Source organism: Condylura cristata, unplaced genomic scaffold (assembly GCF_000260355.1).
Source record: "Condylura cristata isolate star-nosed mole 26May11 unplaced genomic scaffold, ConCri1.0 scaffold00019, whole genome shotgun sequence".
Lineage (NCBI taxonomy): Eukaryota > Metazoa > Chordata > Mammalia > Eulipotyphla > Talpidae > Condylura > Condylura cristata.
Window position 1 is genome coordinate 23,270,983 of NW_004567120.1, and position 19,241 is coordinate 23,290,223.

At 44.6% G+C, this 19,241-nt stretch overlaps 1 protein-coding gene across 1 annotated transcript in view; it reads right to left on the minus strand.

Moving 5' to 3' along the window:
• Nucleotides 1-12,097, minus strand: part of KIAA1210 (KIAA1210 ortholog) — a 29,430-nt gene extending 17,333 nt beyond the window's left edge. The window contains exons 1-5 of the mRNA XM_012727074.1: nucleotides 12,037-12,097; nucleotides 5,462-5,627; nucleotides 2,987-3,113; nucleotides 2,532-2,672; nucleotides 181-333 (exon numbers count right to left, since the gene is read on the minus strand). Of these exons, the coding sequence (XP_012582528.1) occupies nucleotides 181-333; nucleotides 2,532-2,672; nucleotides 2,987-3,113; nucleotides 5,462-5,627; nucleotides 12,037-12,097 (648 nt within the window). The remainder of the gene's footprint in view (nucleotides 1-180; nucleotides 334-2,531; nucleotides 2,673-2,986; nucleotides 3,114-5,461; nucleotides 5,628-12,036) is intronic.
• Between the last annotated feature and the right edge of the window lie 7,144 nt (nucleotides 12,098-19,241).

Sequence of the window (19,241 nt, forward strand, 5' to 3'; positions counted from 1 at the left end):
TGAAAGTGGTGCTACTTGGCTTTTAGAATTACCACCATGCAGATCAAAAATCAGGAGTGGTGAATCTTTCCCCACACCCAGGATTGAGCTACAGCAGGAAAGAAAAAAGAATACAAGACGAGTTGATGTCCCTTGCGGCCCCTCACCCGACCTGACACTGAGGAAGGGGCTAACACTCACCTTCTTCAAAGTCAAGACCTGTGGCAAAGTCCTCTTTTGTAGGTTCTTAGGTGACTCATTATCCACAGCAATTTCTTCAGGGTCCTCAGTGATGGTGTCAGACTGGATAAGAGTAGAACTGATGCTGGGCTGGCGTGAATGCACTGGTGGGACCTGTCAACATCAGGTTAAGAGGAAATCATTACAGGTTGTGGGATAGTCCTTAACTCACAGGTATCTTGCTTAATGGTCAAGGGATTCATACCCCAAGGTAAACAAGGCTAGGAATGAATTTCCTACTTCCACGCCTTCACTTCAGTATTTACTAACCCAAGACCAACAACCTTGATTCACACTCTGGTTTGCTGCACATTTTTGCTAATCCCCAAACAAACAAACAACAACAACAAAAAACCAGAAGCTTCACATTGCTTGTTTGATAAAACCAGAACTCTGGTTTTATTTTCCTACCAACACTATGAATCTTGCTTGATTCTGACCACTGTTTTGACCTTGGCACTGTCTTTGAAAGTCTGGTTCTTATGGAGGTGAGTTTTTGGGTTATGACTTGGGCTTGGCATCAAAAGTACAATTCTTACACTGTTACTTCAAAAATTGTCTAGATTGTATCTTGACTGTTAGTTGCTTATCTTAATCCTGTCAAGATTGATTTTCTGGGATTCTTAGAAAATTACAGAAGTAGCTCAGGTTAGATTTGCTTTACCAGTTTCCTAGGAGGATAAAATTGATCATTTGGGTTTTCCTTGGGCTTCAGCAGACTAGTTGATTCCAATTTGATACTCAAGGTACATGTGGATTTGAGGCATAGTTCCTGCCATGGATATGGATGAGATTGCCCGATTTTATTTTTAATAAATATTGGCTAACTATCTATAATGGGCATATATTAACATCCAGCTGAAAGTTCCAGATAGATGTGGAAATGCCAAAGCTGAGCCAGATTTTTGCTCCTTCTGAATGTCTACCTGACAGCCTCTCTGAAGTGCTAGGAAGGTGGGTGCCTACATCACTCCTCAAGACATTTTGTTTCTTTTGCTTGAAGACAAAGAAGAAGATATAATAGCACATTGGTAGCATCTTCTTGTTGAATCCAACTGAATTCAGTATTTTAAGAAATTGATGCTGCAAAGCATTCTTTCTTCCTGCTCACAAGCCTGATTCTCGCTCTACAGCCTTTTCCCCTTCTTTTTCTTTCAGACATCCCACTTTAAAAAAAAAAAAAGATTTATTTATGCATATGAAAGCTGTGTGTAGGCCGGAGGTGTGGGCAGGTGGGGGGGGTGGGTTGGTGATGAGTGGGGAGACGGAGTGGGAGCAGAACAGGCAGTGTACACGAAGTACACTGCTGAGGGGAACATCAGGCGAGATAGGAGAGGTCTGCTGCTCCATGTGGGTCACCTCCCTCACCAGGAACTGAACTTATGCTGCAGTGACTGGTGACAGCTTCATAGTGCTGAGACTTTAACCGCTGCACCACCAGGGAGGCCCCAAAGACATCTCACTTTAAATAAGACTTTCTATATGCACATGTGCTTTCTGCAGCCCTTCTCAGGGAAGCAGGAAGATCATCTCTTCTGCTTATTGATGTTATACTCGGAGAGGGACATCTCCTTCCTGAGTCTTACAGTTAGGAGACAGTATGCACAGTGGTGAAGAACACGGGCAAAGCGACCTTTCAAATGCTGGCTCTGCCAGTGTGAGAATTAAGACCAGTCATGTCATTTCTTAGACCTGATTGTTCTCGTCTGAAATCTGGAAACCACAAGAGCCAGTGACTCAAAGGGTTGTTGTAAAGCTCAACTGAGATACATCTGTGGAGAGCACTTCCTGCTTAGCACAGAGTAAACCCTCAGTGAGAGTCAGTTGTCATTATTTTAGTCGTTATTATTAGAACCGGACTTGGGGAGGGTTGATCCTCAAGGCCTCTTCTCAGAGCCTCCCCGTAGGGCTTAGTAGTAATTAAAGAGTGCCTAACACGCTGGCCAAGAGTACCCAGGGGCAGAACCTTGGCAAACTCCCCTGTGGCTCCTTTTCCTTGGCCAAGAGTTTGAACATCTGCCTTTACCAGGAACAGACCTTATGACAGAAACAAACATGTCATCCATGACCTCAAAGCCTTGGTTTTCATCCTTGCTCTGGGCCCAGTGCTTGGAATGAAATTATAGATTTCATTATTTATACCCAGGCTGTCAGGTAGACATTCAATATTATAACCACAGTAAATGATGTTAAGAAAGCCCAGAGAGGTTAAACAACCAGCCCAAGTTAAGGAGCAGTAAGGAGCAGAGCGGAATTCAAGCATAAGGCTGTCTGAGTCAGCTGTCAAGTATTAAATAATTCCACTACATTACCTCAGTCATCTTGGTGCCCGCAGCCCAGATTCCACTTCTGGGTGAACATGAAGGCACAGATCCAAATACAATTCCAGAAAGATCTCCATGTGTACTACCAGGCCCAGTTCTAGGTAGAGTTCTGGAAATGTTATATCTTCTCTGTGAAAGAAAGAAAAAACATGGAGGGGAGGAGGGTGTCTGAGAATGTCTGCACATTGACAATGAGATGTCACTGTCATAATACTGACAGCATTCTGACCAAGAGAAGAGCATGTGGTAACACCAGCCAACTGGGCATTGGGCACCAGGAAAGCACATTATATCTAGAGACTCTCAGTGTGTACAACAGCCCTAAGAGACAGAATCAGCTGAAAAGCAGGGCCATGTTCATCCTTAGTGTTTGGTGGGATAGGAGTAGGGCAATGAAGAGATGGAGTAGTTCAATTAGATACTGATGCTCAAGTTCATATTACCTGCATTGTTCTGCCTCTGTGTGGTCCTGGAGAGGAGTATAATTTAATTGCTGATTTTTCGCGCTCAGGGTTCAACATGAAGATGCTGTCGTGGGACAGAGCTTTGTTCCCTAGGAGTCTCTTGACCCTGGACAAGAAGGAAATGGTCTTGTAAAAGCAACCCAAGGTCCATCAGAACTGAAAGCACATGTAAGCCTATAATATGGCCTACCACAGATACCTCAGCAGGAAGGTAGAGATGCATTTGTGCTGACACAGAAAATTATCCAGGAGGCAGTAAGTGAAATAAGAAAGACTATCTTGGTCCTATTTAATATATACATATATTACACACATAAGCACAGTATATTACACAGATACGCCTTCAGAATGTGAGAATATATTTTTAACCTTCTAGAAACTTCAACCAAAGACACCACAAGAAAGGAAAACTACAGACCAGTATCTCTTATGAATAGAGATGCAACAGTCCTCCATAAAATATTAATCTGAATCCAGCAACACCTGGAAAGAATTCTACAGTATGACCAAATATGGTGTGCAAGCAACACAAATTTAATATATGACCATCAAGTAATGTAATCTACTGTATCAATAGAATAAAACAAAAATCAATATCACTTTAACAGATGCAGAAAAAGCATTTTTCTTGGTGAATGCTCTCAACCTTGGCAGAATACATCTGTAAGAATCCCACAGCTAAAGTCATAATTAGTAATTAAAGAGAGATGCTTCTTCCCTTGGATCTGGAACAAGACTACTCACTACTTCTCAATACCAGGGAAACCAGGTAAGAAAGTGAAATAAAAGGCACCCATTGTGCACAGGAAGACATGATATTATCTGCAATCACAGATGCCATGTTCTTACGCATCCAGGAACCACCATTTCCCAGTAAGTCTCCAAAATGACCAGAGCGAAGGGAGAGGTGCCTGCTCTGTGCGCTCTAGGCCTTTTTGAAAACTTGGGGTGGTTCCTTTGGCCACGCACAGGCAAATCTACAAGAAAGGTGACATTGTGGCTATCCAGGAGTGGACCCGGTTCACACAGGGATGCCCACCAGTGCTCCGGGGGGCTGAATCCCAAGAATCTGTAGTGCCACGCGGCACTACAAGGGCAGGATTCTGGCAAGACGATGAATGTTTGCCTTGAGCATATTGCGCGCTCCAAGAGCCGGCGTAGCTTCCTGACACACGTGGAAGAAAATGATGAGCAAAGAGGGAAGCTAACAGAAAGGTAGACGGCTTCCATGGAAGGCGCCTGTGCCACCCAGGGAAGCCACAGTGTGCCAGCCTGAGGGAGGGGGCTGAGCGTCTGCAGCCCAGTCCCTGTGAACTCACGGCAGGATAGGGGCGGGAGAATGACACTCTAGACTACTAAAAAGAAAAACTTCTCTAAGAATCCATTTAAAAATACAATAACTAAAAAATGAGTTCAACAAGTTTGCGGATACAAGATTAATATATGACAGTGAGTTGTATTTCTGTCTACTTGCAGTGAACAATCCAAGAAGGAAATTAAGAAAATACAGCAGCATCAAAAACAATAAAATACTTAGGAATACATTTAACAGAAAGCATGTAAAAGTTATGCTTTTAGAAGTATAGAACACTGATGAAAGAAATTAAAGAAGGACTAAATAAATGGAAAGACAACCAATGTGCTTGACTTAAAAGATTTATCTTTTCAAGATGGCAATCCTGTTCCATAAATTAATCACAGATTTAATGCAATCCCTATTGAAATTCCATTTTTGCAGACATGGTCTTCAAAATCATTGTGAAATTCAAGGGGCCATAAATAAAATACACAAAACAATCTTAAAAAGAAGTCACAGGACTTATATCTATAAGCTATCATATTTGCTGATACTGAAACTTACTACAAAGTTAGTCATCAAGACAGTGCAGTATTGGCAGAAGGCTAGACATACACAGAACCATGGAAGAGAACTGAGGATCCAGAGATAAACCTTTCATCTATGTTGACTGATTTGCAAGAGGGCATTTGTTCATTAACCACACATACCAACTTTCATTCATTGCTTCTCTATGACCTGCTGGCGCCAATCAGCTTAATCAGCTTTCATGCCTATGGCCCAACCCGGCTAGGTGGTTTCTCTAGCTGAGTCTTTAATTGTGCGTTCTGAGTTCTGGAGGCCAGCAATGACACAGGCTGTCCTTCCCTTGTGCAACAGAGGACCCAGCTGTCAGCAGTGGCAGGCCCCAGATCTCAAGTTATTGGAGCTATGATGGTGAGGGCCCCTGATCTCACTGCACCCTGTCACCCAGTGCTTGTGGGGAATGGAGTGTGCATTTGTCATGCCCAGCCCAAACAAGCGTACAGCCCCAGGAAGGGAGGCCGAGAGGCCCTGGGACCACAGGTCCACTAGGGTTTGGCTGCCAAAGGGTAACCTGGATCCAGTTGTGTGTCCCTTGCCCCACTCCCATCCCCTTCCACCCAACCTGAGCTTACTGAGGCTCAATCTGGTGACCCTCCGGAAGTGGTTTCAGAGGAGTGATGTTAATATTGCTGTTGGGCAATTTGGGTTTCAGCACGCTCCCTCCCTGGATAGCTTCAGCCTTTTTCTTCTTCTTGCCAAAAAAGTTCCTCAAGGCTTTAAATTTGAATTTCTTCTTTCCTGGAAGTTAAAAATGAAAGTGGGGCCGAGTGTGATGGTGGAAGGGAGGACAGAAGAGGAAGCAGGGTGCTTGTGACGAACGAGGACTGAGAATTCAGGTGCAGGTATCGGCCCTCACCCCCGTTACCCACAGCACCTTTCACTTGGTTTGTCCTCTTCACAGCTCAGTCACAAAGTGGCCTGAGTTTCTGGTGAAAGCAGAAGCCCATGCCCCAAGCTGCTGCACACACCTCTTTCTTTTTTAATTTTTTTTAAAGATTTATTTATGCTTATAGAACTGGGGTACAGGCCAGAGGTGTGGTGGGTGAGAGGATTCACGAGAGACAGAGTGGGGAGCAGAACAGGCAGATTCACTGATATACACTGCTGAGGGGAGCAGTGGGCAGGTCAGGAGAGGCCTACTGAGTCATTTGGGTCAGCTTCCTGGCCTGGAATCGAACTCATGCTGCAGTAGCTTTAGAGAGCTTCATAATTCAGTGCTTTAACCCATTGCACCATCAGGGAGAGCCCAACACACACCTCTTTCTGACCTGAAGAATTTCATTCATGGGCAGCAATACTGGGTCAACACGAGCACCCGGTGCCCTCCTGATTCTACACCAATGACTGGAGTCATCAAGTCAATGTTGAGTGGGGGACAAAGATGCCACATGTTAAAACCACTGCAGGGTCCTTGGAAATCCATGTGGGAGTTGGTACAGCCCAGAGTGTGCTGCAAGGATGCAGACCAGTTGACTGGCATAGACAGGGAAGACTTCCTTGAGGAAGACACTTGTAAACAAGATAGGGCTGGAAATGAGAAAGAAGGGCTGCCAGGCAAAGAAGACTGTGCAAAGGGTATGACAAAATCAGATACCAAAAGGTCCCGCAAGGGGTGTGTGTATGTATATCTGTACTGTGTGTGTTGTATTGGTCTTCAACTGGCTGCCAATCGGTTGAGATGACCTACAGAGCTGCTGTCCTCCACCTGTGCAGACAACTGAAATTCGCTGTCTATAATAATAACTACCAGTGCAGCAGTGAGGATGTGTTCTTTAAATGCTCTTATCTGGGGGGGGGGGTCCTCCCTGGTGACCTATGGGTGAAGTTTCAGTGCCATCACCACTATGGCCTGAATTTGATCCCCAGCCAGGGAGCTATCCCACATATGGCAAAGAAAACATCTCCTGTCTCACCCCCTGCCTCCCTCAGCAGTGTATTTGAGTGGATCTGCCTGTCCTGCTCCCCACTCTGTCTCTGGTGAATCCGCTCACCCTTCCCCACCTCTGACCTACACCCCAGTTCTATTCAAATACTGTGATTTGGGCAAATGCTCTCGTTTGGGTGCATATATCTTTATGAGGGTCCAGTAGATGAGGGGAGGTGGGGGGGGGGAGTGTGTGCTTGCATTCTTCAGAGGGAATCAGCTCTTACTGTTTCACATGCAGTAATTTACCAACTTGGGTGTCTCATTCGAATTCCCACCAGTCAGGTCTCTGGACGGCCTCCTGCCAGCTCAGCAATGGTGCACCATCAGTGAAGGGCCAGCCAAGGCTGTTGCCAGTGGAGCTGCCATTAGAAAGGTTTAGTAGTGTCATGGAAAGCACCACCTAAGAGTCAGAAAATCCTGGAATCCATGGCTTGAATCTATTATCAATTAGCTCTGGGACCTTGGGTAAAATACTCAGTCTTTCTCAAACTCAGCAGGAAAATGAGGGGATCACATTAATCAGCAACTTCCAAAGTGTGTTCAGAGAGACACTCATAGGCTATTTATTAAGTCAAGTACATAAAAAAGGGGATCTGCAGTTCACTCAATCTGGAAAACACTATTTTAGACAAAGCTTAGGGATCTGCTTTCCCTAACAAGATTTTTTGGAAACTTACACTTGTGTGTAATGAACGAACTGGACAATATTGTCTCCCAAATGCATGTGAGTAGATGTCTGACAAACACACTTTGGAGAATGCTAGCTCTGGAATGTTCAGACTGATCACTCCTGGGTCTGCTGGTTAGAAAGATTTCTAAACTTCAAGGCCTTAAGGACACTTTCATGTTTCCTTTGCACACCTAAAACTTGACTGCCAGTTGGCATCTAAGTGCTCTCTGGTCTGTTTGCTCATTCATTCATTTGTCTGTTCATTCATTTGGTTATTCAGCAACTATTTATTAAGATCAAACACTATGCCCTTGGTATTAAGGAGCAAGGAATAAGATAGAGTTCTATGTCTTAACTACTGTCCCTGCCCCTTTAAGGACCTTGTTTTTTAATCTCGTTAGAAACCAACACAGTACAAGATAAGCAGTAACAGTCAAGGGACAATGGAGCCCATTGAATACCAACAGAGCTTGTCATTTCCCTTAATTTGAGGTCACTGAGCAAAAGTTGTCCCCTTACTGGGGCAGAATGAAATTACCAATAATGTAGGTAAAGAATTTAGCAGAGAGTCTGGCGTGTAGGTGCTAATAAATGTGAGCTAGTAATAAGGTACTACTTACTACTTATTTATAAAAACAGATTCAATTCTACCTATAAAAGTAATCTATCAATTGTCTCTAATCTATCTCTCTGCAGGGAAAGGGAAGTAGCCCAGTCGCTATAATCAAGGGTGAACTAGATCTAAAATGTACACGACTAAAGACACAGATGCCGGCATGGGGTTGGGCGGTACAAAAGAAAACTGTAGGACGACTTGCTTGCTAATTAGCGCCTAAGTAACTGCAGTGTGTGCGCCTTGGGCACTTTCTCGTGTCTCATAGTTGGGATAAATTTGGCAATTCTACTTAAAGATAGAAGTAAAAACATGAATTTCCAACAGGAAACATAGCTTTCTAGGTTCCCGTCCTTACTTTTCAGTAAAATTAAACTAATTCCTATGATAGTAAATTAAATTACTTAAAAAGAAGCTTGATTGGGCCCTCCCTGGTGGCGCAGCGGGTTAAAGCACAGCACAAGGAAGCTTAAGCCACTTCCGCATGAGTTCGATTCCCGCCTGCCCCGGAGGAGATCCACATGGCGCGGCAGACCTCTCCTGACCCGCCCGCTGCTCCCCTCAGCAGTGTACTTCGTCGATCTGTCTGTTCTGTTCCCCACTCTGTCCCTGGTGAAGCCTCGCACCCTCTGCATCTTTGGCCTGTACCCCAGTTCTGTACGAATAAATAAATAAATTTTAAAAAAAGAAGCTTGATCTAGAACCACAGTGAAAATTCCACGTGAGACTGCTGGGAAGCACGCGGCACAGAGCAGGCTGGCTTTACTTTGATCTCTGGCTTTCTGACCTATGGAACTGATCTATCAGCTCTCTGTCCATCTCTCTCTAGATATCTAGAATATCTAGAAAGGAAAACTATTTCTCATCTTTATTTTATTCTCTGGCTTTCTCTTTCCATCTCCCATTCCCAAATGATTTCTAAGTTCTATGAAATAGTGAGATGTTAAAGATCCTGACTAGAATACTAATTACTAAAATCAATTCTTTTTGGTGGAAAAATGTTTACCAACTGTGTAGTCTGGGGGAGATGCCCTGGTTTGTATTAGCCCATACTACCACCAGGGTCAATTTCAAGCTATTGGTATTTGGGAAGAGATGTGTCCAGTTTCCCTAGCCAGTGTGAGCCAGTCCCACCCATCACTGAAGAAGTGCTGCCCAGAAAGGGTGACTTGGGACATGTTCTTTCCTAGACAGGGCGACCACACTGCATTTTGGCATTTGTGGGCATTCTCACCTTTCAAACAGGACTAAGGTTCTGGGAGTGGCTGGCTCCTTCTGACCTTCTGAAAAGGGAATAATAAACTTAGGTGCAGAGTGTCTGGAAACAGTGATCATTGCCCCTCTGGCCTCCAATCACCAGCATGAAAGGGAGGAGGGCAAAGCTGCTTCTCATAAACCAGAGAAGCAGCGCAGAGAGAGGGGAGAATCCGCCAGAGCCACTGGTAGCCCATTTGTGACACAATCTCGAAACAGAGTAACAGGCTAAAAACACCTCTAACCAATAAACTTTTCAGGCTATAAAACTGAATACAGCAAACATCACCATTGTAGATGCAAACAGAAGTATACATTGACGCTAAATGACCAACATGACTAGTGACTTTAGACCTGTGACAAGTGCTACATATATGTGCTATGTATATATATAGTGTGTGTGTTCCTATACTCCAGTTTTGCTCTAATTTGCCATTTATGGAATATAATAACATATTTTCCCATGAGGTTGCAAAATACCTTAATCCATGAATTTTCTTTTCCCTCCATGGCTACTGCAAGGAAAAGAATGTTTGTATTTCTTCCAGAGTAGGGGCCGGTGGGGGGGGCAGGGAGGAAGCAGGTCACTGAGTGTGGTGGTGGAATAGCTCCACTGGTGGGACCTTGGGGAGGCACCTAGACATGGTAACTGCCACCCATAGCTGGGTCACTGCTCTAGCCTTGGGTAGTGACTTGGAAGCTGGACATAGCTGTATTAAACTGTGCCTCACCATGCATCCAATATTAGCTCCAAGAGTCCAAATCTTTAGCCTGCTTTGACTTAGGAGATCTCCCCACCTCCCAGCCACAGCAGACAAGCCCTGGGAATGAGATGCAAATCTGGCAACTGTCATGCTATGGTAATACTTTGAAACCCTAAATGAATCCCAACACTTCCCATATATTCAAGTGTGTAAATTAGCCTTTCAAGCTTTCTTTCGTAAAGGAGTGAGTGCCTTTACACTGCCAGAAGCTGAGCCTGGTCAGGCTGGTTTTCAAAAGCTGCTAAAAGTGCCAAGGGTCTGCCAATAGCAGGTTAGGTTAGAATTCCCATTTGTAGCAGCAATGTCTGGCTAGGTCACTTATACCCTGGGTAATTTACAGCCCCACAAGGGACAGCAATGGTGGTCAGTGAGCTGACCAACTGGCAGCTGGCTGGATTTTTCCTATAAAAACACCATTGATTTCCCTGTCCGAGGACATTGATTTCCCTTTCCCAAAGACTGTGTATTCCCACACAGCCACGAGCTTTCAACATCCTCATCCAATGAAGGCCTGCAGTATGTTCCATGCCAGAAAACCACCCATGGAAGGTGGTGTTTGCCCCCACAGAAGAAAACACTGCTAAACCCAATGAACAATTCATCACTTCTAGGTTGTGTATTTGTTCCTCCACTGCACAGGCAGCCCATCCGGGTTGAACTTAATGAGCTTTCAAAATTCACCACATAATGGTGACCTTGTTCTTGTACACTGCTGTTTAAAAGTCTTCCGCTCCTTCAACCTCCAGTCACCTTATTCTCGCTCTAGCTAGCAATGATAAATTCTAAAAACATACCAAAATGTTTGGTGCTTCAAAAAAAAAATGGAAACAGAGGAAAAATTATTTAAATTTTCCTTATCTCCACTCTTTATCAAGGTTCCTCATGGCCACCTTTTTCTGTAGGTTTACCCAAAAAGACAGGACAGGTAGATGGATGAATAGGGTTGTCTTGGTGAGGAGGCCAATCATTCAGCATTTATTAATTCATCCACAAGGTCTACCTGAATGTGTAATCACACTCTCTGAGGCCTAATACGAAACAATGGTGAGGCAGAGATGAAGACCCAAGCTCTGTCCCCAAGAATCTATGTGTCACGTCCAGCATCCCCCTCCCCAACCTCATCGCTGAAATGAGGTCTCCGGGTAGCTACTCAAAGTGTCCCCTGTGTCCTTACAGGCCAAGTCTTTAGCACCATACACTAGTGGGAAAACTCAGCAAAGATGGGAAAACAACCAGTAATTGGTCAATTCAGCTTAGTCTTTAAGTTCAATGTCTCAGTTTATGTTTTTAGGTCTCTTTCCTTCCCTTTTTTTGGGGGGGAGGGGGGATGCCAATAAAGTTCATTATTTAGCTTATCATTATTAAGCATTGTTTTGTCTCCCTTTTTATTATTCTGTTCCTAGTCACCTACCTCACATGGGTGGCACCATAATTTAGATGATGGATACACTAAATAAATACACTAAGTGAGTTTAAAAAAAAAAGTCAATTGAATCCTATTTCACAGAGGCCTATGGTAGCATCTTTTGTTTCTATCCCTACTTTACTCCTCAAATTACAAAATTATCTGTTAAGTTAAAGCTGGATTACTAGCTACAGTAAAACCTCAGTTGAATTTCTCAGAGCATGATCTTCTCCGATTTTTCCCCTGGTTAAATGGATATACTTCTCCTGCCTTAGTAAATAGAACCTGCTAGCCAGACCCCAGGAAGACAGCAGCGCCTCAAACAAGGCTTTGACCATCAGACTTGGAGATCAAAGAGGTTAAAAGACTGAAAAGTGCATGTGGGTTGAAGTTCATGTTATGAGAAATTTAATATGAACTCAGTTCCCTTCTGACTTGATTTCTCTTCCTAAAGGTTAAGCAGTGACCAAATACTGTTCTGTAATAGTTATCAAGAATTTATTGGGTTACTTACCCTCATCGTTGGTCTCTAGAACATGCACAAAGCCAGAAACACCACGTAGTGGGTCAGCCATAACAGGATCACTAAAATAAAAGAGGATGTTGAAAATAAAAGAGTAAAGGATGATTGTTTGATAGCCACAACATAACACAATCATTTTACCCTACCCCTCATCCTTGAATGAGATTTTTACAGCGATTCAAGAAAATATATGCCAAGAAAATGGGTCCTTTTATGAGAAATGTCCAGAATAGGAAAATACACATGGAAAGTATGGGTTGTTCATTTTTTTTTGACATCATGATAATGTTCTAAAATTAACTGTGGCAATAGCTGTGCAAATCTTTGAACATATTGAAAAGCATTGAACTATACACTTTAAATGGGTGTGTTGTATAATACATGAATCATGTCTCCATAAAGCTATTACTGAAGAAAAAGACCAGTGTAAAAAAATCTGGTGATTTGCTTTACGTTGGGATCCATTACATTTGGAGGCCTAATGGTTTGTTCATGATATGCCCAGAGAGCCAACACTGACTTGACAAGCAGCCAGAGCCATGAAGGGAAAGACTGAGATATTTGACTACTTAAAAATTGAAAACTCATGGCCAAATACCTAAGTGTCAACAGAAGAGTAAGAAATTAGGAAATAATATCTGCCATAATATAGAGGGGTTTATTTTCTTAATTTGTCAAGAGCACCTATAAACCAATAAAAGACAATCAACCTGATTTAAAATGGTATAAGCTGTTTGTAGAAAAGAAACATAAAAAGCTAATAACCACATCAAGAAAGGTTCAGACTCACTTATAATTAAAGAAATTCAAGTCTAAATATCAACAGTTTCACATATCAATTGTTAAAAAAAACTTAATTTTGATGATGTTCCATTACTAATAGGATGGGAAACAGACATACTCATTATGAAGTGAAATTGTTTTGCAGTCTCAAAAATTTTTAAACGCACATACCTTTTGATCCAGTAGCATCTCTGCTTGAACTTTACCCTGAAGATACACTCTACACTTGTACACAAAAATAAGCATGCAAAAATGTTTATCACAGCATCATTTTAAATAGCCCCAAAGGGAAACAATGTAAGTGACCATCAAAATAATCACTCCCCCATGACTGGATTCTTATGTCATGGGAGAATTAATCCATCCTCGCGCTTTGTTATATCAGCACAGATGTTCAGCTGAGACCCAACTATAAATTTTCCATTCATTCTAGCTTCCAGCAAAAGCTAGGGATGATAAGACTAAGGGCATATGCCAGTTGATTATCAAACCGTTATAAATCAGTATTGACATTTTAATAGGAATTTGCATGCGGCAGGTGAGGGGCATCTCATGGGCACTATAAGCCAGAGGAAGGTGGCTATACTCATACAACAGGGGTATTGTAGAGTGCAACAGAGATTGCCCTCGGAGTCTTGATGTGACTGAAGTACCTTCAAATGGGATTACCTAGATTCTGGAACCATCCTCCCTGCCCCCCATCTGCTGTACTCCTCAATGTCATCAAGCTGCCATTGCTGCTTTATGGATGGACTCCAGGCCCATCCTGGCCTGCTGTCCGGCTGGAAGCCCCTAATGCAGATGGGAAGGCAGAGAGAGGTGACTACAGACTGTGAGGTTAAAGATAACTTGAGAGTTCACCCAGCCAGAGTGACAAGGACTTGGAATGTGCAATTTTCCAGAGGACAAATGAGCTGACAGGGCCCTGGTTTCAAGATTGCTTTAGACCCTCCCGCCAAGAAGGCCCCTGGCTCTGCAGAGCCTGTATGCTTCCTCACTACAGTGAGGCAGAAACCCATCAGGTGTACTCTTCTGGGCTCGGTTGCCAGGTGTTGACACAAAGTTCATCACTCAAACTCAACGAGCCAATACCACAATTCTGCCTGAAGATGAGAGTCCCAGATCCAAACAGTGCTCATCCATCCCCATCCATCCGGGGCTGTGGAGGGAGCAAGGGAGTGGGGAGATTCAGCAACTTCTCAAAAATTCAGAGGGAGAACAGTAAAATTCATTGAGCCTGGTGCAATTCACATCACGGGGAGTTCCTGGACCTTCTTAATAATCACGGCAGCACCCCTACGCTGCAACAAAGGATGGCTTTGCACACACCGGGAAAATAAATGCTCCCTGAGATTCAGAGAAAAAGACCTTGTTTTCCAAACTACCAGATCACAGTAAGCAAGCACTGCCCTTGACCCACCACTGCCAGGGGTAGAAGAAATGAAAAACACCACCGAAGAGAAAAACATACAAAAGACTCAAATGAGAATAAAGAAAGAGGGTAGATGTTGGCATCTGTTTCCTCAGAGTACTAACAGATCATTCAGTTTAACTAATGCCGTTTAGACCTGCTCCAGTTCCTTAGGGCAGACTGGTCTCACTTCCCCAAAGGAATCCTCAGGGCCGAGGATGACACCACCATTGGCCCAACTGCCTCCTGCTCTAGACAAACCCACAACTGCAGCAAAATACGCCAACCTCTCCTTGACTGGAAATTCACTTCCAGTCACCATCATCTTCCTCTGCGTCTCTTCAAAGCAAAGTTCAAACATTAGGTGTATACTTACTGTCCTTAGGTCTCCATGTATTCCCTCGCCAGCCAGGCTTCCAGACCAACTACTTCAGATTATTCCCTCAGAACTGGTCTTGTTAAATGCAACCGCTGGTTATTTGACCTGCCAACAGCATCCGCCACAGTTGATCACTACCTGAATTTTGAATAACTGTGTCGCCTGCCTTTTCAAATCACCTCACCCCCACCCCTTGTTTTCTCCTCCCTCTTCAGCCAATCCCTTGTCAGTCTCCTTTGCTTGCACTGTCTCCTGTGCCTGAATTTGCAATGTTGTAGCACCCAAGGGCTCTGTCCTTGGGGCTCCTCCTTATCTACAAGTTTTCTAGAACAATACCACGAATGAAAAATGTCCACGTGGGTCACTCTTGCAAGCTACACACTTCACTTTAAATGTCCAAGTTGTCACATTTGAAAGAGCAAAAGGAAAGAAGTTTTAGCACTCTTATTAAACTCAGTAGGAACAAAATAGTATTTCAACACATAATTATTATAAAAGTAATGGGACCAGATCCCGTAAGGCCCAAGGTAAGGATCTGGGATTTTGCTGAGCATGATGGCAATTCACTAGGGGTTGTAGGCAGGGGTTGCTATGACTGATGTGGGTACTGTGTGGATAACAGAGAGGCTAAGGTGGGGCCTAGACACGTCTTAGAGCTGGAGGCATGTTATGAGGCAGAGAAGACTTGAGGAACCTCCTTGCTCCCCGACTTGGCAGTATGTGCTTTTCCTCCCAACAAGTTTGGCCCCACACCCCTAGTTATTCTGCTTTGTAGAACTGAGGCCTTTCTTCTTGCATCCCCAGGTTTCCCAGCAATGATGAACCCTGGGTGTGGAGTCTCATTTGGCTGGGTTCAGCCCCTGTGGAGGGGCTTTTAGGAACAGACACCTTCCTACCTTACAACCACCACCACCACCACTACTGGCAAAACTTCTTTCTCTTAGCCCTCCGACTGAGCTGATTAAATAGAACTTGGCTCCCTAAGCTTTTCCTCATAGAGGAATCACTGTGTTTCTTTCACGTATCACCTATGGCTAATATAAGTTTATGGTGAATTTGTTCTTTAATTATACCAGGGGGTCTCTGATAGTGGCCTGGGGACTGCCTCCTCTGGTCTTCACTTTTATTCATGATATTTAGTAAGAACAACTGTCACCTCACTGGTATTTTGAAAGTAGTCATAACGCTCTCTCTAATATGCCAATATGCCTGTCCTACTTAACTAACTCAACTTTCCTCCTGCTGCCTGTAGGGTGAAAACCAAGTTCAAGGTCCTCTAAAATCTGGCGTTCCCTGCCACCCCCTCCATTCTACCAGCATTTCACTCCCACTCACACCCTCAGTCATGGTCTCTCAGAATCACCAGTCACTCCCTAAACACAGTGTTCTTTCATATTCTCTGGACTCTTCACAGAGCTGTCTGCTTGACTGGGAACACCACCTCCCTAACCCCCATGTCCTTGAAATCCTTCAAAGTCCACTTCAAAAGTTCCACCCACAGCCCACCCTTGGCCTTTTGAACATGCCTCTGTCATGGCAGCTAAGACTGGGAACAGAGACCATCTTTTGTTTACCTGGATTTCACCAGTGCCTTGCCTGTGTGATACCAGGCACACACCGGGGATCACTGTTTTTATCAATGTATCAACGCAGGGGTTCTGCAGGGGGTGTTTACCGTGGCAAGTAAGAATCAGTAGCAATATCCCCTATGGGGACAATCTTCAGTATAAAGTTTCACATCCAAGTAGCATAAGGTCATGTAACAGTGGTCATCAGGAGGCTGGCCCAGCAGACGTATAGAGTCTCATTATCAATTATTATTTAAATGCTTACTTGCTCTTCACCAACTTGATGTTGAAGGCCTCAGAGCCACTTTTTCCTTCTCTGCCTGTCTGACTTGAGGGCTGAATGAGGCCTGGGGGTGGAGGTGGGGTGGCAGGTTATAGAAAATCATGTTTTCCAAGTTTACTGAAATTCATTTTTTTAAGTGGAAATACTGTATGACCCAGCAATTCCACACTTTGGTATCTTTTTTTTTATTTTAAAGATTAATTTTTATTTACTTATGCATAGAAGAGCTGGGGTGTAAGTCAGAGGTACAGGGGGGTGGAGACGAGAGATTCACCAGAGACAGAGTGGAAAGCAGAACCGACAGATCTTCTGTAATACCCTGCTGAGGGGAGCAGCGGGAGAGACAGGAGAGGTCTGCTGTGCCATGTGGGTCACCTCCCTGGATGGGAATCGAACTCAGGCTGCAGTGGTTGGTGATAGCTTAATAGAGCTGAGACTTTAACCCCTATACCACCCACCATGGAGGCCCTTGTTGAAATTTTTTAACCACAGTCTGGTTCAGCATCTAAGTTTCAAGAGACTTTGCTTGAGGGCTTTGTTGCTTTCCCAGAGTAGGAACTGCTCATGGAAGGCAGCTGGCCTCATTTCACAAAAAAATCTAAAAGTATAAAATACTGTTTTTCATAGTGTGTGGTAGGCAGATTCTGAGTCGTCCCCAAGGTTGTACCCCCTCCTTTCTTCTCCCCCATGCGCATTCCCTATCTCCCCTTGAGTAGAGGTGGGCTGGCTTAATCAGGTGAGTGCTTTTGAAAGAGAATATAGAGGTCACCAAAGTGAGAGTCAAATGTACAGCAAATACCCTCCCCCACTGACCTTGAAGGAACAAACAACCACATTGTGAGGGCCATGTGGCAGGGAACAGCAGGCAACTCCTGTAGCTGAAAACAGTAGCTGGGTGGACAGCTATCAAAAAGCAGAGACCCTCAGACCTACAACATCAGGGAACTGAATTCTGCCAACTGCCAGTCAGTTGGGAGAAAACCTGAAACCTCAGACAAGCCCACAGCCATGGCTCACTCACCGACGATGGCCTTGAGACACTTAGCAGAGAATGAACCCAGCTGGAATCAAAGACGCTGAGAGATAGCAACCTGGTGTGGTTCTAAGACACTGCAATTTTGTCATTTTTTTTACATAGCAACAGAACATGAATACAATCCCTACAGGCCCCGGTTCTAACCGAGGAAGAAATCCAAAATGGGGCAAGTTTGGAGCTGGGCAAGCTATAACATAGAACTGTGAACATGGGGAAACAGCTGCCCCCCCACCCCAGCCTGCCCACTGCAAACAGGAGCAGATTTGAGCACCCCCCGTGGTCTCCTGGATAGACAAGAATCATCTTGATGGGTGTGTCCAAGTTGCCAGCACCCTGGGTGCACCGTGGCCCAAAGCAGAAACTGTGGTGGCTCTGGTGGCACATTGTTTGAAGTGACATCTTCAACAACTACTGCAAAGCCAACCCACCATGGGAGGGTGTGTCATGGGAAGACACAGCAGGAATGGAGGGCTGTCGGCCTACATTCCATACCCATACCTGTGGGCATCTGACCCCGTGAACCATGTAGCAGATGCCCAAACACACCATAGGGGGCTGCTGCCTCACTCACCTGCCCCACAGTGCGTGTCACGTGGGCATTTCTTCTTCCAGAAGGCCTCCTACCTCAGGGTAGCCCATTTCAGGAGTATCTCGTGGTACCCTGCTCAGCCTCTGGGGATCATGTCCCTGCACTGCAGACTGGAACTTCCTCAACAGAATAGGCTGTCTTGGTTAGAAGACTGCTCAGTAGTTCTGTGGGGCTCCGTCCCACACTAGGAGAGAGCCGCGGGGTAAGATCCACTCCTCACCCGGGAGCTGCAGCTGCACCAGCCACCCTGGAGGTAACTTCCTGACCTCTTCTTCATTCTCAAATTTGAGTCCTTGGATGTGAGTTTTCTTCTTTGTGCCTTTTCCTCCTCCAGTGCTCCCACGTAAAAGGTCTTTAGCTTCACCTCCAGTTCTGCCTGCCCTTCTTCCCTGCACCTCACCCCCGGAGTAAAACAGTACAAGCTCAGAAAGACACAGTAAGACCCCACACATGGCACCCCTTACATACTGGGGGTGTGGGGATGGGAGGCAGGCAAGGAAATGCAAGGAACTTGGCCTAAAGATTCTTTTTAAAAAAGATTTATTTATGCATACAGAACTGGGGTACAGGTCTGAGGTGCAGGGGTGAGAGGATTCACCAGAGTGGGGAGCAGAACAGGCAGGTGTACTGAAAAATACTGCTGAGGGGAGCAGCGGGCAGGTCAGGAGAGGTCTGCCTTGCTATGTGGGTCACCTCTCTGGCCGGGGATCCAACTTGTGTTGCAGTGGCGGCGGATAGCTACATAGTATTGTGCTTTAACCCGTTGCACTTCCAGGGAGGGCCCATTCTTTCTGCCATCTTTCTAAAGGCTTCAAAGCCGAGCTGATGGAGAGTCCTTTTTTGCCTGGTCCTTCCACATATCCTGTTATTAAAGGCTCTTCTCATAGAATCCGGAGCAGTTATCATTATACAAATAATGCAATAAATGAAAGTGCTGAGTCCTTACTCTGTGCCAGACAGACACTGAAAGTGATTTGTCATACATGATTTCATCAAACCCTCCCAAGAGCACTGTGAAGTGGGCATTGCTGTTTTATTATTTTGTGGCCCTTTTCCCAGATGAGGAAATGGAATGTCACTGAAATCAGGCAGCCTGTGCAAGCAGCAAGCAACAGCGAGAGCTCACACCCAGTTCTGGGAGATCCCA